Raw genomic sequence first — 25989 nt, forward strand, 5'->3', positions numbered from 1 at the left:
TGGGGTCCGAATGTCCATCCATCCATCCATCTTCAACCGCTTATCCGTAGTCGGGTCGCGGGGGCAACAGCTCCACCAGAGTGCTCCACTTTACACTTTACTACCCTGTTTCGCACCAGTAAGGGGAGGGAGTGGCGGGGGAGCAAGGCGACGGACCTAGTAACAGTTATTTGAATCGTCAGAACTCCTGCATTTGATCATCAATTTATTCCATTACATTAGACCATACCACCGTTAGAGAAATTCGAAGTTTCAACAGCGTAGTAGTAGTAGTAGTAGTAGTTATAATTAGCAAACTGGACATTTGGACTGAATCCTTTCCTTTATCCTCATGTTGGGCTTCTGTTTTCGCCGAAGTTTCTTTCAACACGTTGTGCTTCACGAGTTCACGCTCCACAGCCGTCGGCCTTGACTTCTGTGTGCGCTAACTGCGGCGGGCACGGTGTGGGCTAGCCCCTCCCTCCCCTCAGTGGAGCGAAACTGGGTAGTAAAAACGGGGGGGAGTGACCGTTTTGACTACAGCATACAAAGTGTCTGGCGTCCGACTCTCTATGGGTTGCGTGGAAAGGCAGCCAGAACTCGGTCAGTGGGTGTCAGTATGACTAGCATGTCAAAGTGTTCATGGGTATTCATAGACCAGTGCTTTTCAAGCCACTGGTAAAAACTGGGAACCCGAGGGTTCCCAGTTCGATCCCAGAGTTAGTGTCGAAGTGTCCTTGAGCAAGACACTGACTGAACCCCTTTTTGCTCCCGATTGAACAAGTTTGTTTTCCTCCACCATCGGTGTATGATTGTGTAAATGTAATAATGCACAATCTATGCAAAGCACCTTTGATCAAGGCGTTATATATGGCATATATAATGCACCAAATGCACCATTTATATCTACATTGTGGCTCAAGCAGCCTTCCTGTGTTACCTGAGCGGGGCAGGTTGGATGATGTCCTGAAGGCGCGGTGGGGTACCATGCCCTTGAATGACTTGTGTAGGTCGTCACTTAACAGTAGACTAGCAGCTGTCGGGTAGATGGGCGGGTGACATGCAGTAAAGGCCGTCGGGATCGCGAGTCGAACGCGCGGCACACTGCCAGACTGGATCACCAGCCAAGGTGCCTGGACCGCTGAGCCACGGCCCAGTCGGCCCAGGCAGAAACCTCAATTTTTTTTAACTGGTTTAAAAAATAAATAAAAATTGACGCCCTAATTGATCATACTACAGCTTCACACAAAAGTATCGAAAGTAGCAGACTGCAACGAAGAACAAAGTGACTCGTTTTGATTTTGTAGATCTGAAAATTTTGCTAGTTTTGAATTTGAATCTTGAAAATGAACAGTTTTGGAAATATGAGGTTTCCAGTAGAGATGATATTTATAATAGTAATAGATCCTATGTAGAATTTGAAATTGCATCTTCACTGAGTTACTGAGGTAGGTTATATAACGCAAATCTTGTAGCTAAAGGGAGAATATTCTGAATATAGAATATGCAGAACTTAAATGGGAGAATACATTTGCAACCAAATATTTCTGGAATATACATTCATGCAGCAGCAATATAAGAGTATGCTACTACTGTATACTGTTACTAACTTACTGTATGGCAAATATTAGTAAATATTATATGGTGGAGAAAAGATGAACTGTTTATGCAAGATATTTGTCCAAAAATAAATAAATAAATAGCATGTGTGCTCTGTTTGTCAGCAAAGATTCACAGGTTAACCACTTATTTAAACTTTGGCTATTCGAAAATAGAGATGCCACACGCTGCCACAAGCTTGTATACGAGATATTTTCGACGCAAAATAAACCACCACTCGTGCTGGAGTCACAAAGGGATAATGAAAGAAATAAATGGAAGCTCCCCGCACACTTAGATCTGTGCATAATCAATGTATTTATTTTGCAAGCTTTCGATCTACTGACCTTCAGATTTAGAAACAAAATGCAGTGCATGGCAAATTGCCCTACACTGCATATTTGTCTGTGATTAAATACACTTGACCTGACGTTTGGGTCATGGAACACTGACCTGAAGGAGACATTTCTTCATTAAGAACCCCAGACTGTAACGACATTATTGGAGATTCCCTCTGCTCTCTGTAAAGGAGAAAGGCCCCCGAAGCTAAATATAGAAGGGCCTGGGGGGGTGGTGGGGTAGTGTGTGTGTGTGTGTGTGTGTGTGTGTGTGTGTGTGTGTGTGTGGGGGGGGGGGGGTAGTTGCCGTTGCAGCAGTGGCAGTAGCACAGCAAATACAGCTGGGACTCTATATTGAGAACATGCAATCTGTCATGTCTCAGGGTATCTCTTTATCCACTGTTTGACGTCTGGGCTCATGTTTTGCCCTCTGCGGGGCTGCTCCCTGCTGCTTTGACTGTCAGCTGCCCTGATGGTTTTATTGTTCCCCCAGTCCCACCAGCTCTCTCTCTCTCTCTCACTCACTGCTGGGCCTGCCGCCACCTTGTGGTGAAAATGATAGCGTTTCTATTATGGCGCCCTCCCCCCTCTGCCTCACGTCACTGCCCCACTCTACCCCCTCCCTCCTCCTTCCCTCGTTCTCACTCTCCCTTTCTCTGTCTCTCTTCCAGCCAGCCAGACAGGCAGGCTTTTCTCTACGGAGACAGCACGGTGAATTCCCCCGTTTTGCAAAGCAGCCCCTCCGCCTTGTGTCTTCTTTGCAGAAACGACCCCCTCCATGTTCCACCACCTCTCCCTTGTAAAATAGCCCGGAATATAATTACCACTTCATCCCCCACCCACCCCCATCATGCTTTATTCACCTATATGACGCGTCCGTCGGTGTGAATGGCGGCATTTGATGAGCTATACACAAGAAGGTGTTTCGGGCTGAGAAACGCACAGAATTGATGTGCTGTTGCTGCTGCTCGGTAATCCGGATTAGCGGACATTAAAAGCACCCATCTCCATTTCCCAGGAGGGAGGGGGGTGGGCGGGAGACTGGCAGCTGTGTGCGTGTGTGTGCGTGTGTGCGCGTACGTGCACGTAGCGAGTGTCATTTGTTCACAGCTGCAGCCAAACTGCCCTGGCTAATCTCCCCCAGGATCAGTAGACCCCCTGCCTGGCACGACTGCAGCTATACTGACTGACTGACTGACACACACATCAGACTGACTGACTGACTGACACATCATACTTACTGACTGACTGACTGACTGACACACACATCTGACTGACTGAGTGACTGACTGACTGACTGACTGACACATCATACGGACTGACACACACACACACACACACACACACACACACACACACACACACACCAGCCATCATCACGCAGCTTTCCACCGAGCCACACACAAGTGACAAAAACAATTACAAAATACCAAAAGCCCAAAACCCACGTGCCCTCTTTCATGGGCGTACACGTACACCACCACACATGGTGCTTTTTATAGCATGCAGAATTTGCATGCATGCACTGACCTGCTGCTGGAGAGCAGGAGCGGCGGCAGCCGGCGGAGAGCAGGAAAAAGCCCAGGTGCGCGCATTATTAAGGACTCCCGACGCAGGGACGTGTCAACATGTGCCGCTGAGCGCCTCCCCGCTCCCGCTGAGAGAACACGACCGACGCTACAGCACGTCCCCCTCGGGTGTTTCGCATTTGTATCGATCATCCACACATGTTGGGGGAGGAGGGGGGCAGATGCAGACAACATGATGTCTGCATCTGCTTTTATCTCTTAACCCATTCTGACCTGAGATCAGATTCATACGAGGTTTCCACTGGACACACACTGGTCTGATTAACCCATTCTGACCTGAGATCAGATTCTAAAAATGTCAGTCGTTCTTCGATTTTTTCAAAAATAGCAGACCTACGAGCTTGTAGATCTGCTATTTTTCAATAGCTAAAGCATAACATGATGCTAATACCAAAATGGGTTCCCGTTCAGAATGGGTTAAGCCCTGCTTACTTCGTCGTGTGATGAATAGCGGAAATGGGTGATTTACAAGCTCACAACGTGTCGCAATCTGCCACGCTGTGGTACTTCGGCTAGTTTCACAATTTATAAATGTTGTAGCGATGCACCGATGGGGACATTTTGGGCTGAAATTTTGGCCGATACAGATAACAGATACATATTTTATGTAGCCAGTCAACCCATTCAAGCCGGCAAAGCATCTGTGTCACATGATCGTGTTTAGAAAAATAGCAGATATGCAAGCTCACAGCGCGTCACTTTGTGCTGCACTGCGAGCTTGTATACCTGCTATTTGTTTAACATTTTTTGAAAAATCTTGAAAGTGTGAGAACTAGTATTTAGAAGGCATTGGCAGAAAAAGCCTCAGACCTTAATTGGTTTAGTGGGCACATATTCAATCATATAGGTTTATGAAACAACATATAAACTTCGGTAACTGGCATCTGAGTAGGTCATCTTACAAAATACACACAGTCCACAAGGCGAGTAATAGAGTATCGGCCGGCGCATTCGGCGGTAACTGATCTTCGCCCAATTAATCGGTGGATCCCAACGACGTTCACCTGCAATGCGATGCGCAAATCGGGGACACCAGGATGAAAATGGTTCTAACTCCTTCAACAATGCCATGTTGCGTTTGTCAGCTTGTAGATCAGTTATTTTACAGTGGAGTTGTTGACACGTGTAGGAGACATGTAAGCTGCATGTCTCATCCTGTCTCTGCTCTCTGTGTTTACTTTGGTTTGAGTATGTATGGTATGAGTACAGAATGAGGTTCGTATGTGCAAACGAGTCTGTGCGTGCGTGCGTGCATGCGTGTGTGCGTGTGTGTGTGTGTTGACATACAGTAGGCCAGTTGATTGGAGATGCACGTCTACTCATTAGGAACAAGATGGTTTGTGTTCACTGCAGTGTCATAGGGTTAGAGTCGGGGGTAAGGGTTAGGCTTAGGTCACTTTGTAGTCAATAAATGTCATCGTCTATTACGGCTTCATCCGTACTGTACAGTATGCATAAACGGACAGTTTTAAATTCAAAAGTCATTAAGATTTAATTTAATTTACCAAACTTCCATCAATATTTGAGTTAATGTTTGCTGGACATCAACGTGAAGTTAGTGAATGTTTGAATTTAATTTATAAATGAATCTTTTTATATATTGTTTGGGGGGGATTTTTGGTAATGCTTTATATAAAGATAGGAACCTACAGTATAGGAGCGCAGAGAGAGGGAACACATGTGAGACAGGAGTTAGATTAAAACTGGGGTCCTTGAGACCCTCAAGGAGCATGTGGTCATTGGCAGTGAACTAACAGCCACCCCCGGCTGTTAGTTCACTGCCCTATAAATCAATATTTAATCTGGGGACACAGTTTTCACGCTAATACAGGCTTTATAATGCATTAAAACACAAAGGTAAGCTAACTTTGACCAAAACAAGTTAAACAACAACGTAGTGACATTTTGTACGTTGGATTTGATCTCAAGCAAGGTTAAAGTCTGCAATGGCTTCCTTTTAAAATGTGACAATCCGCAATGTTCTTTGTTAAATAGACGGCAGTAATGAGCCGTATGAACCGTAATCAATAGGCTCAACAAACATGCCATACTGCTGGTATGCTCAATTTAAGGTAGGATAAGGGAATATATAACAAATATCATGATAATATGAATGTAAAACAAAGAAATGTGTGTGCTTGGGGGTGTTTAGGTGTGTGATTGTTTGTGCAGGTGTATAAGGTATGTGTGATTCTCCTCCACGCCTATGGCCTCACTCACACTGTAACATGCATACAACATTTGTGTCTTGTCCGTGTTTAATGGCCGCCCAAATGCATTTCCAATGGAAGTCACATGGTTTGACAAAACATTTTTGTTTGATGGCTGTGTTGTGCCCCCCTCCCCTGCATGGAACAAAAATGTTTTGTCAAACCATGTGACTTCCATTGGAAATGCATTGGGGCGGCCATGGTGCCTGGTGGCCATGTCCGTCCCTTAACCCCAGCGCCTGCCTGGGGCAACAGGCAATCTGATAGAATAACAATCTGCCCCAGGGCCCCTGCAGAACAGCCCCCCCCCCCACCACGACCACCACCACTGCCCTTGACCCTAGCCTAGCCCATCAGCCCTGCTCATTGCTCAACCCACACCTGATGGAGCACTTCTATGTCTTTTAATGTTGTTGTTCTTTCTGTTGTCTGTCTGTCTCCATCTCTTTCTCTCTCTCTGTCTGTCTGTCTGTCTTTCACTCTCTCTCTCTCTCCGTCTCTCCATCATGCTACGGGCGCCATCTGGGCTTTCAATAGGGCTCATTAATGCTTGCATTGTACAGAATGGCTTCCTCTCAGGGTATCTGGTCATTAATGACACTTAGTGAGAAACACATCACATATCACGCAACAATGAGGTCGCTCCCCTGGCCAGGGGGGCTGAATTTGAAGCAGCGTGTGTGTTATAATATGATTTGGGTTCTCCTCCGAGGCTGTGTGCAGCGAACCAAACAAAATAGCGGTGAGGCAGAGGTAGAATGCTGCTGATTCAAGAGCATTGAAAAGAGGTTCATTTGTTTTGTTTTGGTTTGTTGTTTGAATGTTATGCTATATCTACTGTATATGCTGCTGCATTGTCTGTAAGGAAGCCAAACAAAAATAAGTTTTACTCTTATGTACCCGTGCGTGCGTGCGCGCGCGCGCGCGCGCGTGCGCGCGCGTGCGTGAGACAGAGACAGACACATATTTATTTTGGTTTGAATCTTTCAGAAATTGTACAAATGCTTCCATTTCAGTGCCAACGCGGTGAGCAGTCGAGATGGCCTGGACACGGAGACGGGAACAGAGTCCCTCCTGAGCCACCGCAGGGAGCGTGAGAGGGAACGCGCACGGAGGAGAGCACGAGAGACTGAGCGTGAGTATTATGTATTATGGCGGCTGTGGCTCAGGAGGTAGAGCAGGTCGTCCAATGATCCCTGGGTCGGCGGTTCGAATCCCGGCTCGTCCTGTCCACATGTCGAAGTGTCCTTGGGCAAGACACTGAACCCTACACTGCCTCCAATGAGTTGCTCGGTGTGAGCTCGCCACCGTCTGTGTGTGAATGTGGGAAGTGAGGACGCTGGCGTCGACTGTTCGCCGCTTCACCTCCCAATGTATGAATGAATGAACCATTGTAAAGCGCTTTGAGCACTTGGAAAAGCGCTATAAAAATGCAATTCATTCATTATTATCAGCATGGAACACCCCTCACCCATGGAGAGACCATTGCTTTATATAGGACTGGACATTATGTCCGTATAATATCCATATCATCATAAAAGGCGACTTTGGGCTATATTTCCGTCAGTGCTAAACCCCTTATCCCTAAAGTTCAACTAGCAGATCGGCTATTTGAACTATTCAAAAAAGTTATGGACAGACAAGTAAAAAACGAATAAATGCACTCTCCAAAAATGACTAAATGACTAAATTACTTTTAGGTGTCAAATATCAACTGTATGTGATTGATTTACATCATAAAATGATAATAATGTATAATAATAATACTATACAAAATGGTAAATGCTCATCACAAGCTCAGATAGAACTCAAGTAGAATTATTTTATGAACGTGTTTGCCCAGTCCAAAATATAACTTTTATTTAATTTCTCTGCTTCTGGAAATGACTAGAAGCACATGCTGTCGGCCTTGTTCACATTGGCACGTCTTTATGAAATAAGATCTGAATCACATTTCAAACCTAGACATATTGTTCAAAATCAAGTCTGATTTAATGTCATTGACTTATCCTTTGCTGTTGATGATAAAGAATCAGAATCATCTTTATTGTCACATCAGGTGTAAAAGAGTGTGAATTATGTATTTATTTTGTAGCTTTCACGAGAAGAGAAAGGATGTGTAGGGTAGAGCGGGAGAGGTCAGAAGAAGTCACAGGCCATGTAATCAATGATATGTGCGTGTACAAAACACACAACTAGCGTGTGTAGCAGCAGGCGTTTACACAATGTTTAGAACATGAGGTGTATTCATAACATGCCGCCCTGAGGCATCATGAAAGAATGTAGCAGCAGGTACAGTACAGTGTTACGGTCCAGTTCAACAGGCCTGTTTGTTTGACATTTCGAACAAAAAACGTATTCCGATTCTTCCAAACTAGATATGTCATAAATCAGTGGTTCCCAAACTTTTTCATTTCAAGGACCCCCAAATTGACACTCATTACCCCGCGGACCCCCCATTTGAAAAGATATGCCAGGGACCCCCATAAGAGAAGATATTTACGGATCTAGCAGTGATTCTCAACCAGTTAAATTTCAAAGACCCCCAGTTTGACATGCATCAGGCTACGGACCCCCATTTAATGACATTTCTATCTCTGGGACCCCCAATTTATATTGTAAAATCAATGCTAATCTAACTCTGAGAGTGACTCTCTGAGTTACAGACCCATAAGGCTCCATTTTGTTCCTAACTATCATTTAGCTGGGTCCCCCCTGGAACTCCCTCAAGTACCCCTGGGGGTCCCCGGACCCCACTTTGGGAACCACTGACATAAATGAGATTTGGGCTAGCAGTTTGTGAACATAGCCATATACGTTGACACTGCACAGCAATGGAAACAGTAACCAGAACACACTTCTGCCTCATTATAGCCAGCATAGCTTTTGGCACTTTCCTGTCTTTCGTAACAAACCCTGTTCTTTGGTTCGTGTCTTTCCTGTGCGGGGCTCAGGTTTATGGTCGGGGGCTGTTTTCCACTCCGTGATTTGATTTCACTCCTATCCTATCCTGAACTATAGAACTAGATCCGTGACATACAACTATTTGCTTGTCTATTGTTAAGACCTGAATGTAGCCCCCTACTTTCTGCGTCTTTAGTGTGCCTTTACAGCGGCGCTATTTAGAGAGATGCTAGTTGTGTTTACATGTAGCCCTGGAGTCACGAATGGTGCTTGAAATTGTTTGACACTTAACTTACTGTTTGGGTCCTGGAGCGAACAACATACATACAGTATAATATTTCACTTGCACATTTCCCAGATAGTGCCATTCCACTGAATTGTGCTATTTAAAATCAGATAAGCAAAGGTGTTCTATAATGCATATCCACGTTGTTTTGAATTGTGCAGGTGCCCAATTTACAATACTTTAAGTTTCACTTATGTTATTAGTTGTTCGTAAAATGGTATGTTTTTTAGATAGATATTAGTTATGTTATTTCCATAGGTGGCAGCCTGACAGGTTTGATGTCTTGTTCTTTGACCACTCTTCTCAGGTTCATGTGTCTTAAAAAGCTTGAGTGCTAGTATCTCATGTCCCTACAATTTACAAAAAAAATAATGACAAATTATTAAGCAGTGGTTACATTCCATGCTTAAAGCAACACTATGTTAACTTTTTTCTCTCCTTGCTTGAGACATTTAGATCGTGTCAAAGGTCATGTCTCATCTATACCAGGGGTTCTCAACCCGTGGGTCGTGACCCCTCTGGGGGTCGCCAAATTATTTTGGGGGGGTCCCCAAATTATTTTCAAAAATAACTTTTTTTCTTTTTTTTTTTGCAACTGAATGGCTGGCAAATGGAAATGAAGAGTTTACATATAGTACACATATACAACTTCCCTAATGATTATCTGGTTTCAGTATTTATTTATGGTGCATTGTCTCTATTATTAAGGTTATTGTAGCAGTACATTTATATTGGGGGTCGGGAGGGGTGGGGCGGGGGTCCCGAGACACTGCCAAAGCATCTCTGGGGGTCCCCGGCCAAAAACGTTGAGAACCCCTGATCTAGACACAGGATCTGACATGATGGTCAAGATTCAATTCATCCCCGGAGCAAGCAGGCAGGCTCTATTGGCTCAATGGTAAAAGTCTGGGATAGAAGAGGAAAGTTATACAGTGCAGCTTTAATCAAGTATAAACAAGTCACAGATTCTGTTCTTTCCACAGAGTTCTGGCAGGTCACTGGACTGCATTACATTACATTTTATTAAGGTCATTTTTGGAAGAAGGAGGAGGTTCTATCATGTCAGGGGAATTGTCAGGAAAGGATCTTGAACGGCCGCTAAAACAAAAAACTACGGCCTTGAAAACCAATCCTGTCACTGATGATCTCTGATTAGACCTGGTTTTATCAGGTTGGTTCTATCACTGATGATCTCTGATTAGACCTGGTTTTATCAGGTTGGTTCTATCACTGATGATCTCTGATTAGACCTGGTTTTATCAGGTTGGTTCTATCACTGATGATCTCTGATTAGACCTGGTTTTATCAGGTTGGTTCTATCACTGATGATCTCTGATTAGACCTGGTTTTAGCCATGCATTGAATTTAGATGTCAGGACTTCACCACTCACCAGCTGTGTGTGATTGTCTGGACATGGGAGACTACTGTACCTCTATTAGGGCTGGGTAATGTATTGATAGGATATTGATAGTGTGATATGAGACTAGGGGCTGTATTTTGCGTGTCTTAAGTACCAGGTCTTATTCCCTAACTTGAGTAAACTAAAGACCTGGAGGCGTGATCAATGCTCTTTGGCCACTCAGAATAGCCAAATGGCATTGATCATGCCTCCAGGTCTTTAGTTTACTCAAGTTAGGGAATAAGACCTGGTACTTAAGACACGCAAAATACAGCCCTAGATATCAGCTGGGATTTTTGGATATAATAATAATATAGCATATCAGTGTTGTCATTTCCTGGTTTTAATCCATTTTGGGATTGGGCATAGCAGATCTACAAGCTCATAGCGCGCCACCGAGTGGTGTGCTACGAGCTTGTAGGTCTGCTATTTTTGAAAAATCGAAGAACGACTGACATAGAAACATAGCTTTTTCAGAAAACTGTCATTTTCAAACAGACATTTTTTAGAATCTGATCTCAGGTCAAAATGGGTTTAAAGGCACTACAGCACTGCAATGCAATGCAATCTTCTGAACGTACCTGAGTATTCTAGAAGTCTTTTGCCTTTACCCACTTATTATATACATTATAGAGGATTATTTATCAGAAACCTTATTTTGTCAATATTTTGCGGCGGCACTAAAGTATCATCACAATATCATTAAGTATTGGGTCCAGTATGTCATGATATTACATTTTACCCATATCGCCCCGCCCTCTACCTCCATTGGAGAATGTGATTATTATTCGCCAGTTAATTCTATTTATGTTCCAGTTCCTCTGGCATTATTGGATGCCTGCACACCAGGAAGTTGTAGAGTGTGAGTGTGTGAGTGTGTGTGTGTGTGTGTTCGCGCCCCTCTCTGTGTGTGTGTGTGTGTGTGTGTGTGTGTGCGCTCGTCTCTCTCTCTCTCTCTCTCTCTCTCTCTCTCTCTCTCTCTCTCTCTCTCTCTCTCTCTCTCTCTCTCTCTCTCTCTCTCTCACACACACACACACACAACCTGTGTCTGTGTCTCTGCATTCTGTCTGGCTTCAGGCTCATTAACCAAAATATTCATTAATTTATGGGCACAATTTTAGTATCGCAGCACACACTTCACACAGGCAGTGGGTAGGTTTTGTGTGTGTGTGTGTGTGTGCGCGTGTGCGTGTGTGCGTGTGCGCGTGTGCGTGTGTGTGTGCACGCCGTTAGCTTGAGAGAGAAGAAGAGTGTGCCGGTGGAAACGAGAAAGGAGCTTTACATGAAAAATTACTCTTGGCAGAATAACAACGTTTTTATACACATTTCACCACTCTGATGCATCGTATTACTGCTTCGCACATGATGGCTCGGCACAAAGCATACTGTACAAATCCACTTGATGGGTAATAACACTATTGCTGCTGACCTAATTTTGTTTGTCCTGCAGCTCTCACGTGCACATACAGTATACACATAGTCAGTTCATTTAACCACATTGACAGACAGGTGTCCCCCAGGGCTCCAAGTATAGAGCCCTCGTTTAATACCAAATCTCTTCGTCAAAAATAGCACATCCAATTCAATTCAATTTTATTAAAGTGTCAAATCACAACAAGTTGTCTCAATGTAGAGCAAAGAACCGATAGAGATCCCACCCTGCACGAGCAATTTTGCTACAGCGGTAACAAATCTACAAGCTCACAATGGCCACTCGACGCATTAGAGCTTGTAGCTGATTTTCTGCAAATGTTTGCCTATTGTGACATGCCCAAAATGCAAGGTTAAGCTGCAATGTATATATTCGCCTCGGTTCGTCCCGTTTGTACCGTGCCAGGTCGCGCCGTGTCCGTTCGCGCCTCGTCTTTGCATTGACTTTGTATGTAATCGCGCCACTCTAACCATCCAAGTCTGAACGCAGAGTTTATGAGGTTAAGGGGGGTGTGAGTGATAAATGTTTGTTCAAAAGTGAAAGCGTTATAAATTTCAGGTCAGGAAAAAGACCCCTACAAAGACTATTTATCAGCTTCAATTTTTATTGCCTTCCAGTTCTAATTGTCTCTGCTCATTTGTTTGTTTGAATACTTCCAAATATCATTTGTTTATACTGTATTGTGTATGCATTCTCTTTCCTGATTGGATAAAATTGCCTGGTATTCCAACCTGAAAAGGATATTGTATATTGTTTACTAAAGTGCGGGAGAGGTAGGGGAACCCCTGTTACTGAACAAAATACTCTAAGGCAATTGTTTTTAGCGGAATATACTGTAGAGCTATTTAACTCTAATTCTAACGAAGGAATATAATTTACTTACACATCCTTTAACTCTAAACATTTGTACACTCTGAGATAGAAATTGTTAAATCAACAGGATTGTACTGTGTGCAGATATTGTACTGTACTGTCTGTATACCTCTCTCTCTCTGCGTACTGTGTGTGTGTGTGTGTGTTCCTATTTTCCCTCCATCCGCGTCTATCCATCTGCTCGTTCGTCAACTGTAATTAAGTGAAAGGAGCACAGGCCGTGCCGTCCGACCCTGGCGAACATGCACTTTTCATGGCTCGTAAATCACATTTATGCGGTCCAAATAATCTAATTTCACTTTGTCAATTGTGTTTGTATTATTGCTCGCTGCAGTATATCACAGTCACATGAGCTGAGACCCTCCCACCACACACACACACCCACACACACACACACACACACACACACACACACACACACACACACACACACACACACACACACACACACACACCCCTTGCCTGTAGCGCTAGCAGACAGGAATTCCCCTGTCACATTATATAGGCTCTTAAAAATGATTCTGTCTATTCTGTTTGACTGTGTGGACAAGAGCAGTTCTGAATCAAAGTTGCTAAAACCCCGGTAAGCGTATCCCTTGTTCTCTCCTTTCTGCGCGGTGTGTGTGTGTGTGTGTGTGTGTGTGTGTGACAATGGACAGATATAATAACGCGGTCGACGGTTCCAGCAACGAGGGGGACAGGTGTAGCACCCCGAGGGGTCTGCGAGGACTTCTGGAGTGGGATCTGTTTCAAGGCTGGCGGGGCGGGGCGGGGGGGTGGTGGGGGGGTTGATACGTTACCTGGCTCTGACAAGGTCCATATTTAACAACAAGCAGAGTCTGACTCTATATTATTACCATAAACAAAATGCATGTTACACATAAAAAAACAAGAGATGACAGAAAACCAGTGAACCCCTGACTGGTATTGAAAGGTCGTACGAGACACAGTTGAGTCTCTAAACAATAGCGGCTGTGTTAATGTTTTAACACAGAATAAACACCGCTGACCCGGGTGAACTTTCACGTCCTCGTGCACAGCGGCGCTGGGGGGAGCAGTAAAGGTCACCAGAGCGGGCGTCATGATGCACTAAGTAGGGCCGTTTCCAATGACCTGACGTTGTTGTCACCTGGAGCAGAGATAAAACAGAGCATCATCTCAAATCCCTTACTATCTCTCTGGACTCCCTCCACCTAGCCCACTGCTCGCATCCGATTGGACCGACAGAGAGATTAGCAGATATCCTATGGCGGGGTAGGGAGGAGGTAGTGCTTTGGCTGGCGAGTCGCGGTTAGCTCAGTTCCCTCTGAGAGTCCGTCTGCTGGAGGCACCGCGTCCACTGGCGCTGCGGTGAGAGAGACAATAGGATCTTGTTCTGGGCTTGAAACTTTGACATTTCGAGATGGTTAGATGATCGGGAGTTTTGCTGGTGATGTTATATGTTATTATATTCCGAGCTGTTTGGGATCTTGTGCCGGTGTGAGACTGATGTAGTTATGATTGCGGGACATGAAATCATCTCGTCTGCTAGGATTATTTTTTACATTGAACGAACAGCTTATCTTGCCTAATGTGATGTTGTTTATTTGATGTCTTATCATCAAAATGGACCCGTGTAGGACTTTTTATCATTCATTGATGGCTGTTGGCATTGTTGATTTGTAGATCTTAATGAATGAAACGGAGGAAAGCCTCCAGTCCAATGATAAGCTGAACTTGACTGGCAAAAGATTAAACTTTAACAAAGATTAAACTTTTTACAACCTTTATTTGTAAAGTATCTCAACCTGGTTCATAAAAATATCCTGGATCTGTTGCTACCTACTGTGTACATTGCTGTACTTTTTATTATTATTATTATTATTATTATTACACTTTTGATTTCTTCATAGGAAGCCAAAGGATTTATTGCTGCTCGCTCATAAAGTACTTCACCGCACCAACAACGTTTGCTATTATGGATTACTTTTATGGACGTTTTTATCGCAAGATAAAGTCAAGCTGATATTTTAGTGAAAGGAGCTTTGTGTCTCTGCTTCTGCCGCTATTGTAGACAAGACTTGGAGCCTGTTGGCAACAATCCAGGCTTATGTTTGTGCGCACTAGAACATATTTCACAGGGTCCAGAGGGTCTTAGGTCTTGAACGACAACGCATTGAACTCAGTGGGTTATGAGTGCGTGTGAGATTAAAAAAATAATAATGCTCCAGTGAATCCCAGAGAGGAAGATTTGCACCGCTCTACCGAAATCCTATGAAGCTTTGTTTGCGTACGCACACCTTCTGGGCAGAGGACACTGGCATGGGAGCGACCACATTGTTGGAATGTTTCATTGGCTCCCGGCGAACACTCTCTCTGCCGCGGCCCCGTCGCCGCACACGGCCCTTCCAGCCAATCCGCTGTCACCCTGAGACAGTGCCTCGGCCATGGCGATGTACGTATGGGGTGTTGGGACACGGATGGGTTTGGGTTAGGGAATGGACGTATGCTAGAGAATGTGCTGGGATATTGTTTACAAAGTCTACAAGCTGACATGACTTGAACTCATAAAATGTTTACCCTTTAAACAAAAAAAGTTTAGTTTCACTCCACTTCTGTCTGTCTGTCTGTCTGTCTGTCTTCTCTCTTTCTTCAAACCTTTTCTGAAACGGCAATGTCAAAATTGTCAAATTGTACAAAGAAAACACCTGTTTGTCATACCCCGCAATCATGTGATGTGACTTGATTCTGATTCTGTCTCCCACTTTCTCTCTCTGTCTGTCTGTCAGCCGTCTGTCTCTCTCTCTCTCTGTGACCTGACCACTCGGATAGAAACCTTCGTTCTTTGTGACCTTAAATCGAACCTGTTGCCATTTTACCGTCTCTCTCTCTCTCTCTCTCTCTCTCTCTCTCTCTCTCTCTTCACAGTCCCTCGCATCAATGGTCACTCTAAGTCGGAACGTGCGGCGAGGGACTCGGCCATGGGTTACGACAGCGCCTCAGTGATGAGCAGCGAGCTGGAATCCAGCTCCTTTGTGGACAGCGAGGAAGACGAGGACGCCAGCAGGTAGACCGCCACTTTGTGCTCCGTTTCTGGTTTCTGATTCCTGGTTTTACATTGTTATACATGGTGTCCAGCACCAACTGTTGGCTTCACTTTTGAGTGAGGGGTCCCCAGAAGAATTTGTCCTCATACTGTCCTGTTACTGTGTCAAACTGTCCCCATGCTAGCAAAAACTTGACTCCACTTAATCCATTAAGACCTGAGGCCGATTCTATAAATGCCTTCTAAATCAGTAGTTCTCAAACTTGATATATATTCTCAAAATGTATACATTTGGCTGCAGACCCACCTCTAAAAGGGACCTCCCAGAAGAGAGGATTTGTGTTAAAAAAAGACACACAACATTTTTAGCAGATGTACAAGCTCACAGCGTGGCACAAATTAACACTCTGTGAGCTTGCATATCTGCTTTTTTTGAGAACCACTGTTCTGAAAAACATATGTTATATGTATATATAGCCGCTGCCTATATATATATATATTATTTACACATTTGTACAATTTACACAATTGTTCCTGCTAAATAATTAGTATAACTTGCTGGAATGGCAAAGGGAGAGCCAGAGTTGGCAGATGATGATCGATTTATCCAAGACATAAAATTATCTTGAAATGCCAACGGGCACTTATTAAATCATATTCCATAGAATGGAACGAACAATGGAGGTGTGTGTGTGCAGCGTGCGTGCGTGCGTGAGCAGTAAGAAGAGGAAATACATGAACTCCAAAATATAATCTGCCATTGACTAGTCATCACGAGGAGTTTTATTCTGGAGTTTTGCTCCCAGCTCCAGGAATCTATAGTTGAATCTATTTATTGATTCTTGTCGCTGTCCAAAGAAAGTGAAAGGACAGGTTTTCCTTTTTATCTAGTTTAGTTTATTTAGTGCATCATGTGACACTCTCTCCCTCTCTCTCGTCTCTCGCTCATCCTGTTATGAGCTCACCTTTCTCAGAGCATTGTCAACATTGCTCTTATTTAATTTAGTCACTGAACAGTTTTTGGCTACAGTAATAAGCAGCCTGCCCTGACTGTCACACGCTGTGGACCTTTTCACATGATGTCAATTTCAAAATGGCCACTATACTTCCTGCACTTTGGTCAGAACGGGGCTATATTTTGTTGCACGTGAAAACGGCAACTCTCAAGTTTTGTTTGGGGTGTCTGTCAGGGGCATGATTCAAAAAGTATTATCTGATTATAGTTGTTTTGTAAACACATGATACGGTTTCAGTTAGTTATCGTTGTTTTGTAAAGCCTGGTTTAAATGTTATTTAAGTCAAGTGAAATATCAAGTCTAGTTTTCATTATTTTAAACCCTAATAATGGTAAAGTTAGACTAAAATGATAACACAAAGAGGCCCAGGGGCTTGTTTCCACTGTGGTCGTTGTACTCAATGTATCGGTAAGACATACAATACAATACAATGCATATCAGTAAAAGCTCAGTAGCAGCAAAAGACATACTGTATTTTCAGAAAAAAGGACGGGTGGGGGCAGATGATGCTACTACCAAGGTGTTCTGCTAAGCCAAATTGTATCTTATAAGGTCATCAATAGGCATTCCACGTTACCCATGTAAGAGGACTATAGGGACGATAGGTTTCAAGCGCTTAACTGCAATAACCTTCTTGTCCTCTTGTGTGTTAGTTAGTTTCATTTATTGTCCACGTGTGGAAATTCATCTTCGGTCTCAAACAGTAAAAAACAAACGGTTACAACAACAGCAACAACACTTAACAGTACCCATTGACGCCTGGTGCAACGTATACGTTGTTCTACCCTTGATGCCGGCCGTGCTCTCTGTGTCTCATCAGCTATTGCTATACATGTAGCAACATAACTATTTAAAAAAAAAAATCATCAGAATTTGAAGGTTTTCAGAAACCTTAGGTCAGGCCCTAGAAGGCGTTCCCAGATTCGGCCTCAGGCATCAATGGGTTAACACAATTATTTTCACATGGCAAAAAAGTGCAGGACAACAGTGGCAGATACATTGGAAAAACAAACAAATCTAGCGAGACATGGTATCATTTAGTGCCTTAATGGCATTTGGTATGAAAGAATTTTTTAAAATGTTACGGTTAGCTCTTGGTACTTTGTACCGTCTACCAGAGGGAAGTAGTTCGAACTCCCTGCAGAGTGGATGAGAGGGGTCGTTTGCTATCTTGATAGCTTTTTTACGAAGTACCTCCTTGTAGATACAGCCTAATTGTTGCCGTCTCTTCCCAATTATTTTTGAGGCTAGGTTTACTATTCGCTGCAGCTTGCTTCTTCCTTTTACATTTAGATTGCCAAACCACATTGCCATGTTAAAAGTCAAGATTCCCTCCAAGATTCCCTTCCATAATATGCTTGCTCACTCTGAAGGAGTTGAGCTTGCGTAGTAGTTTCCAGACTCAGTAGCTCCACGGAGCAGAGTTAACTGCAATAACCTTCTTGTCCTCTTGTGTGTTTCCAGACTCAGTAGCTCCACGGAGCAGAGTTCCTCTTCTCAGCTGATGAGGCGACACAAACGGCGCCGACGGAGGCACAAGGTGGCCAAAATCGACCGGGTGAGTGAAAGCCTGGAGACACTTATACTGTATATTATACTGTAGTGAGTATGCCACTGTAGTGAGTATGCCACTGTAGTGAGTATGCCACTGTAGTGAGTATGCCACTGTAGTGTTAATTTCGTCCAGTAAAACTATGACGAAATGTTCGGCAAGCAAACTACCTTCTTTCACTGATTTTGGCACACACCTATAAATCAGGCAGTACGAAGATAACATTGTGTTGATAATCAATTAGATTTAGTTTGGTTTGTTGTTTCAGATGACGACTAAAACTACATGTAATTGTATTCAATAGATTATGACTAAAGATAAATCAAGATTTACTGTAAAAATGAACACTGTGATTGTGTTGCCTTTCCAGTCGTCGTCGTTCAGCAGTATCACAGACTCCACCATGAGCCTCAACATCATCACCGTCACACTAAACATGGGTAAACCTTCACAGCTAGTCGTCGCTGTCATCCAAGGAAACCTTGTATGTGCAAAACCATTACCTTTCAGGAAATGGACAAAAGGAACCAGTGTTCCAATGGATCCAATGTCATTATTATTTAGTCACATGCTCTTGTTAATAACCTGCAGATAGACGTAACTGCTTTCAACCTACTGTGTCCCTGTTTATCATTATACGCAAGAACTTGTGAAACAGAACACTTCATATCACGATGTATTGAGAGCTAGTCGATTGGCACAACACTGTCATATGATGATGGGTCATATTATGACATTGAAAAAACATAAAAGATATAATATTTGGAGATACATGGTTTCTGCCCGACACAGAGGATTTACATACAGTATGTACCGTTACAGTTTTATTATACCTGATTGTTGTCTTCCTCTCTCTGTTTTGATTTTTGTTGTTTTTGGTCTGTGCTGACAGAGAAGTACAACTTCCTGGGTATCAGTATTGTGGGTCAGAGCAATGACCGGGGCGACGGGGGGATCTACATCGGCTCCATCATGAAGGGTGGCGCTGTGGCGGCGGACGGCAGGATAGAGCCTGGAGACATGCTGCTACAGGTAACGTTGGGTGCTTTACACAACATGGGTTCTCAAAGTGGGGTCTATAGGGACCCCAATTTGTCCCTGGCTTTTGTGCCTTTTCAAATGGGAGTTCACAGGGTAGTATTTGCCAATTTGGGAAAACGACATGAAAACGTTTGAGAACCAATGCTTTACGCGCCTGCACGGTTAAACCCATACGTATTCTGGGGAAAACTTTCCACACATTATGTAGAGTGAAAACATAAATAGTATAGAGCTCTGAGGAACTCCGGTAAACCAAGCGTTTTAAGTGGGTAAAGGAGTTACTACAGCGCTTGATCTACTTTGTGATACTGGCACGCCATTTAGTATAAATCCAGCTTAACCACTTAAACCAGTGATTCCCACACAGTGGGTACTCGGGACACATTTTTGGGTGACGCAAATGCTTTAATGGGTCACTACTAAATATCCTACTATAAATGCGCCACGTCTCTGCATGTGTGTGTGTGTGTGTGTACGGTTGTAATGCATGTAACTCGAGAACCGTTTGACCCACCGACTTCACATTCGACACACGCGTTCCACATTCCCACAGGGAGTGCAGTGCCAGGTATTGAGTCGGTCGGACCCACGGTTCTCAAGAACCACCACAAGAACCGCCAGTAGGCCTAATGAGGCCAACTCCTTTCACCTGTGCAATTTCCAGCCTCTGCCTCAGCCAACTGAGGCTCAACCAATCAGGCTCTGCCAGTGGGCCCAATTGATTGCCAAGTACACTTTTCAGTTTGCAGTCGTCACACACACACAGGCACATACACAGATCTCCCTGTGGGACAACGGCTGACAGTAAAAATGGGTGCTATGGCAACGTATATCATTAGGTTCCCAAGTTGCATCGTTCCAAAATAGGCCGGTGGCCGACTGCGACGGGCACGTACAGGTCTAGTCCCTTTAAAATCTATATATTTTACAAGAAAGGGAAAAAAATGCAGAAATTAAAAATAAATAGATAAATAGTGAATGAATTATAAAAGAAACAAAAAGAAAATCTACAGTATAAGTTCAGCTTGCTATTTTTGTAATCAGGCTTAAGTGTTTAATTAAAAATGTAATTGTGTATGTTTGAGTCCTGGGGAGACTGGAGTTCCCCAGGGTTCTATACTAAACCAAAACTCTTCACTGAAAATAGCTGATCTACAAGTGTGGGCTTGTAGATCTACTATTTTATAGGAATAGGAACGCTAGGGTTTATGTGATTTAAGCCAATTTACTAGAAGGTTCTTCCTTTCATTCTAAAACAGCTGTTCTTCCTCTTTAGTGACACCTACTGGCCTGGGCACAGCTAATCCTTCTTTAGACTAATAGCTTCATAGCTTTAGTCCAAACAGTAGCCAGATGATTATTAGATGGATATCAAACATCTGGGTCACAGCTGTGCTATTTTATAAACAAATTGACAGAAATTATGTTTACAAAGTCATTGACTAAAATGTTCTTTTGAGCACCACTGTGCTAGATAATTAGTGTTTGTTTTTGCCACAGCAGCCACTTTTACATATCTATACTGTATACATGTAGTTCAAATAAAAATGTATTGTATACTGTATAGATGTAGGTTTATTTTGTACATTCTTCTATTGTATAGAAAGCTTAGGATTTGCAGGCCTTTTCCTCTGATTCTGAATGCCTGAGAGCAGCATTGGAGATAAAACACACGACTCCACAACGGTCGATAGAGGAGTCCCCAGAGACCCCCCACATATATTATATTATATATTATAATGAACGTGTGGTTTGTTGTGTGCGTTTCCTCCAGGTGAACGACGTGAACTTTGAGAACATGAGTAACGACGACGCGGTGAGGATCCTCAGAGAGATCGTCTCCAAAACTGGGTAAGTAGGACACTGTGCTGCAGGAACACCTGGAAACTCCCGGAGAAACCACCCAATGTCCCTAATGCCCAGGCCACACTTATTACTACATACAGCACGTAATGTCATGTAATGTAATATAATGCACACATCAAACAGTTTGAGAAGCACTGCAGTAGAGTATGTTAATACATACTTAGTACATCTGCAGAGGTGGTCTCCCAATGGGAGACTCTCCCTAATCTTCCATTGAGACATGTTTCTACCCTGTTGAGGCTGTTGTAGGGTAAGTTGAGACATGTTTCTACCCTGTTGAGGCTGTTGTAGGGTAAGTTGAGACATGTTTCTACCCTGTTGAGGCTGTTGTAGGGTAAGTTGAGACATGTTTCTACCCTGTTGAGGCTGTTGTAGGGTAAGTTGAGACATGTTTCTACCCTGTTGAGGCTGTTGTAGGGTAAGTTGAGACGACATACCGGATTGGACAGACGTCTCCCGTCTTTATTGTAAATCAAATCAAATCAAACTTTATTTGTATAGCACATTTCCAACGAACAAGGGCGAACCAAAGCTCTGCATAGAGCATATTAAAATACCGACAGGCAAGAAAAGAGAAAATAAATTAAAACAGAAGAAAGAAAGTAACATTAGTCACATGACACAACAAGCCGTGGGGGGCAGGGTAATTACACGGTCAAACTGCATTGAAAGCTAGCGAGAAAAGATGAGTCTTTAGTAAGGATTTAAGAACCGCCAATAACTGAGCAGAGTTAATGTGGAGTGTGAGGGTCTTCCAGAGTCTGGGGCCGTCAACCACAAAGGCCCGGTCCACCTCATGAACAGCTCTCAGCGGGTAAATGGAGCTGGTCAAGGTCTCAGGTTCCAACTCCGATATTTTTTTTTCCCCCTCCTGGACCCCCCTGGGGTTTAAGAGGTTTTAAAAACAAACAATAAAATCTTCTAAAATCTTATCAATTCTAAAACAAACGAGGAGCAAGTGGAGTGAAGCGAGAACTGGGGTGATAGGCTCACGCATTTTCTTGCCAGTGAGGAGACGAGCAGCAGGATTTTGCACAGGCTTGTAGACATTGTTGCAATTTCCTCTTTCTGTCAGGAGAGGGAGACAACGGATATAATTTAACAGATTGTAGATATAAGCAGAATACTATTGATGACAATGAATTATGTCCTAGATTCTCCCCAGTGTGTTTACTATTCTCTCTCAACCTAAAGAGCTCTTCTTTATGTTTTCTCTCTAGGCCAATTAGTCTAACTGTTGCCAAATGCTGGGATCCGTCCCCACGAAGCTACTTCACCATCCCCCGCGGTAAGATAAAGTACACTGTTACCCTTTAAACCAGGGGTTTTCAACCTGTGGGTCGGGATCCCCAGGGGGTCCCCTCAGGATTATTTTTGGGGGGAAGGAGGTCCCAGATGACAGTGAAGTGACAATTTAAAAAATGTAATGCCTAAAAAATAATGAAATAAAAAAAACCATTACTGCATAAATAATAATCAACAAACTACAGTATACTATAAATACTGGTCAAACTTTGGTCAATTTGTCAAATCATATAAGAAAGAGGCAGACATTGGGCTGTAGATCTGCTATTTATATATCCGTCAAACTAAATGTAACGACTCAACTCATACTATTCCAATTGCTTGTCAGGGTGGCGGTCCCCAGTTAAAATATTTATAATTATTTTGTGTGGGCACAGCCTGAAAAGGTTGAGAAACCACTGCTTCAAGTTTAAACCACCAAATACCGATTTCACCAAACTAAGCATATTGATCTGTTAAGTTTAAATGTAAACGTATATCCAATACTGAGAGCCTGACCATGTCCTGATCTGATGACGGTTGTACCGTGTGGTTTATTAACCCTTGTTGGTTCCTTCACTTATAAGCGGCTGCAATTCTAAACTGGCCCCTATAAATGCCCCCCCTAACTAACCGTGTATATGATGACTTATTTTTTGTCTTTAAATGCTCTGTTGAAATTGAAAATGGACCCTTATTTAACCCATTTTGACCTGAGATCAGATTCTAAAAATGTCTTCTACATCCTGACAGTTTTCTGAAAAAGCTATGTTTCTATGTCAGTCGTTCTTCGATTTTTCAAAAATAGCAGTGGCGCGCTATGAGCTTGTAGATCTGCTATTTTTCAATAGCTAAAGCATAACACAATGCTAACACCAAAAGGGGTTCCCGGCCCCCAAAATGGGTTAAACAAGTCTAGTGTTAGTGCTTTTTCTGGTTTTTATCCTCTTAGCAGACTTTGTATTGACCTGTGCCTTCCTTGAACTGTGCCCATTCTACAAACTGTTAATACCATTTTCAATCAAACAATCAATTCAATCAATCAATCCAGCGGAGCCAGTGAGGCCAATCGACCCCGCAGCCTGGATCTCTCACACCACGGCTCTAACGGGACCCACCTACCCACACTACGGTACCAACACACTAAGTATACGTTCATTTAAATTACATTTATTTGAATTCTAATTGTCTTAATTCTAATTATTTCTTCTTACTTTTTGCTTCATTCAATTAAATTTGTTTTGACTTCTAATCGTCTTTCAGTGCCCAGAAAAGCACTCTGTTATGTTTGATGTTACTATTGCTAATCTTCTGTATGTCACTGGCTACGTTTACATGAGCAGTTAAATCCCCTTTTCATTCCGAATAGAAGTTCAATCCTATTAAACGTTGTTATGTAAACACCTACAAAAACTTACATCCGAATGAAAACGCTCGATGCGATCTAAAAACCATTCCGATGTCACTGGCCGGATTACTCCGATTTTCAATGCGATTGAAAGAAATTTGACTCATGTATACACTGCTTCGGATGTAAATTCATTCTGGTCTTTCTGAGCATGCTCCAAGGCGCTCATATCCAAGGCGCGCCGTCGGCGCCGAGGAGTTTGCACATAGAGCGCGTTATTTCGTTCCTTTTTTCAGATCCGAAATCCACAAAAAAAACGTGGAGCAGCAGCAGATGAGATACCCCTGATCTGTGTGTGTGTGTGTGTGTGTGTGTGTGTGTGTGTGTGTGTTCAACGGTCTCTCTCTCTCTCTCTCTCAAAAATAACGAGCGACCCGATACAATAATAATCATCAGTGTTGCGTTGCGTGCCCTGGCCGTGCTGTAGATACAAAGTATAGTAGTAGGCCTACAAATAAAAACGAGATGATCAACTTCCCAGCGGAGAAGCGGAGCCGCAGCGGGTGGGGAAAAAAAGACGGTAAACACTAAACATATATGCCCGCGCCGCCCCTATCCAACCAGCAGCCTCAAAGCTACTGCGGAATGAAATGATGGGATTTCAAAGTATCGTCTTTCGTCTGTAATATGTTTGTATTGTTGAGACAGTCACAATGAATGAACTGCCTATATTTTATGTGTCCAACAGATGGCGTAGTTTCACGTGAATTAACATGTATCATGTCTTCTATCACTTCTCCATATAAACACTCATTCGGAATGACCATTTCCCATGTAAACTCGCGGCAAAAAACATTACATCGGATGTATTTTATTCGGAAGTATTTATTCGGAATGATCACCCTTCATGTAAACATAGCCATTGTCAACTATATTGGCCACCTGTGAAAGTGGCCTGAGCATGCCTCCAGCCATGCATGTTGAGCCATATTCACGTCAGGTCTGAAGTGTCAAAGTGATTGTTCCATCTCCCTCCCAGAGTTCGATGACCTGCCTCTCTCTGCGAGTAAGACGGACATGGCAACCATCGTCAAGGTGATGCAGCTGCCTGACTCGGGTCTAGAGATTCGAGACCGTATGTGGCTGAAGATCACCATTGCAAACGCCGTCATCGGTGAGGAGACCTAATGATATATTAGACTGCTACAGTAAGCTTCTAGATCAAGCTTCCACTCTTTTCCACAATTTCTACTATATCTTCCCTGCGCAACAAATACAAAGCCTAAAAGCCAAACATAAATGTAACTTCTATTTATTATGTTCCAAAAGGTCACTGCCAAAAACAGACTCACAGAGTAAAATGTCATGATTGTGACAGCCCTAATTGTGTGTGTGTGTGTGTGTGTGTGTGTGTGTGTGTGTGTGTGTGTGTGTGTGTGTGTGTGTGTGTGTGTGTGTGTGTGTGTGTGTGTGTGTGTGTGTGTGTGTGTGTGTGTGTGTGTGTGTGTGTGTGTGTGTGTGTGTGTGTGTCAGGCGCGGACGTGGTAGATTGGCTCTACTCCAGAGTCGAGGGCTTCAAGGACCGTCGTGATGCCAGGAAGTACGCCAGCAGCCTGCTGAAACATGGCTACCTGAGGCACACCGTCAACAAGATCACCTTCTCTGAACAGTGTTATTACACCTTCGGGGACCTCTGTCAAAGTACAGCACACATCTTCCTCTTCATACAACTGTTCATACAACTTGCATGTTATGATAAATTGATAAGCCACGAGAGGTAGCAGGGCTGCAGCTGTCGATTATTTGATTAACAATTACCTTTTTTGATTACTTTTTCCTTGAAGCCAATAGTCAAGGAGTTTTTTTTAATGGAAAGTACTGAACTGTACACGATATCTGCATTATTTGAAAGTGATTTCAAAAGTACTGCATTTGTTGTAAAATCTTGCATACTACTGTATGCAAGAGGAAAACAAATGCTCCACCACTGTACGGTAAATAAATATTGTAAACAATGCCGTAAGTTGGCACAGTGTTATTATTAGATAGATATATTGATATATATATATATTGATAGATGCTGTCCAGATGTGTTTAAAAGCAACAGAACGAACCGTGTTATAATGGCCCAGTCATTACATTACCTTCAGTCATACAGTATATATTGTTGAACGGGGTCCCCCAAGAGCCTATACTTAGTCCCCTCCTTTTTCCCTCTACACCAAAACGTTTGGTGGTCACACGGTG

The 25989-nt window shown here is 43.2% G+C and overlaps 1 protein-coding gene across 2 annotated transcripts in view; it reads left to right on the forward strand.

Moving 5' to 3' along the window:
• LOC308316136 (segment polarity protein dishevelled homolog DVL-1-like) overlaps nucleotides 1-25989 on the forward strand; it is a 57407-nt gene that overhangs the window by 20534 nt on the left and 10884 nt on the right. Inside the window, exons 4-13 of one of the 2 annotated variants that reach the window (XM_080764544.1) lie at nucleotides 6732-6850; nucleotides 15518-15656; nucleotides 18116-18209; nucleotides 18574-18643; nucleotides 19096-19235; nucleotides 21019-21095; nucleotides 22331-22398; nucleotides 23446-23541; nucleotides 24782-24916; nucleotides 25276-25443. In XM_080764544.1, coding sequence (XP_080620670.1) covers nucleotides 6732-6850; nucleotides 15518-15656; nucleotides 18116-18209; nucleotides 18574-18643; nucleotides 19096-19235; nucleotides 21019-21095; nucleotides 22331-22398; nucleotides 23446-23541; nucleotides 24782-24916; nucleotides 25276-25443 — 1106 coding nt within the window. The remainder of the gene's footprint in view (nucleotides 1-6731; nucleotides 6851-15517; nucleotides 15657-18115; nucleotides 18210-18573; nucleotides 18644-19095; nucleotides 19236-21018; nucleotides 21096-22330; nucleotides 22399-23445; nucleotides 23542-24781; nucleotides 24917-25275; nucleotides 25444-25989) is intronic. The other variant, XM_080764545.1, reaches the window with a different exon arrangement.

Source organism: Protomyctophum bolini (assembly GCF_963924005.1).
Source record: "Protomyctophum bolini genome assembly, chromosome: 5".
NCBI lineage: Eukaryota > Metazoa > Chordata > Actinopteri > Myctophiformes > Myctophidae > Protomyctophum > Protomyctophum bolini.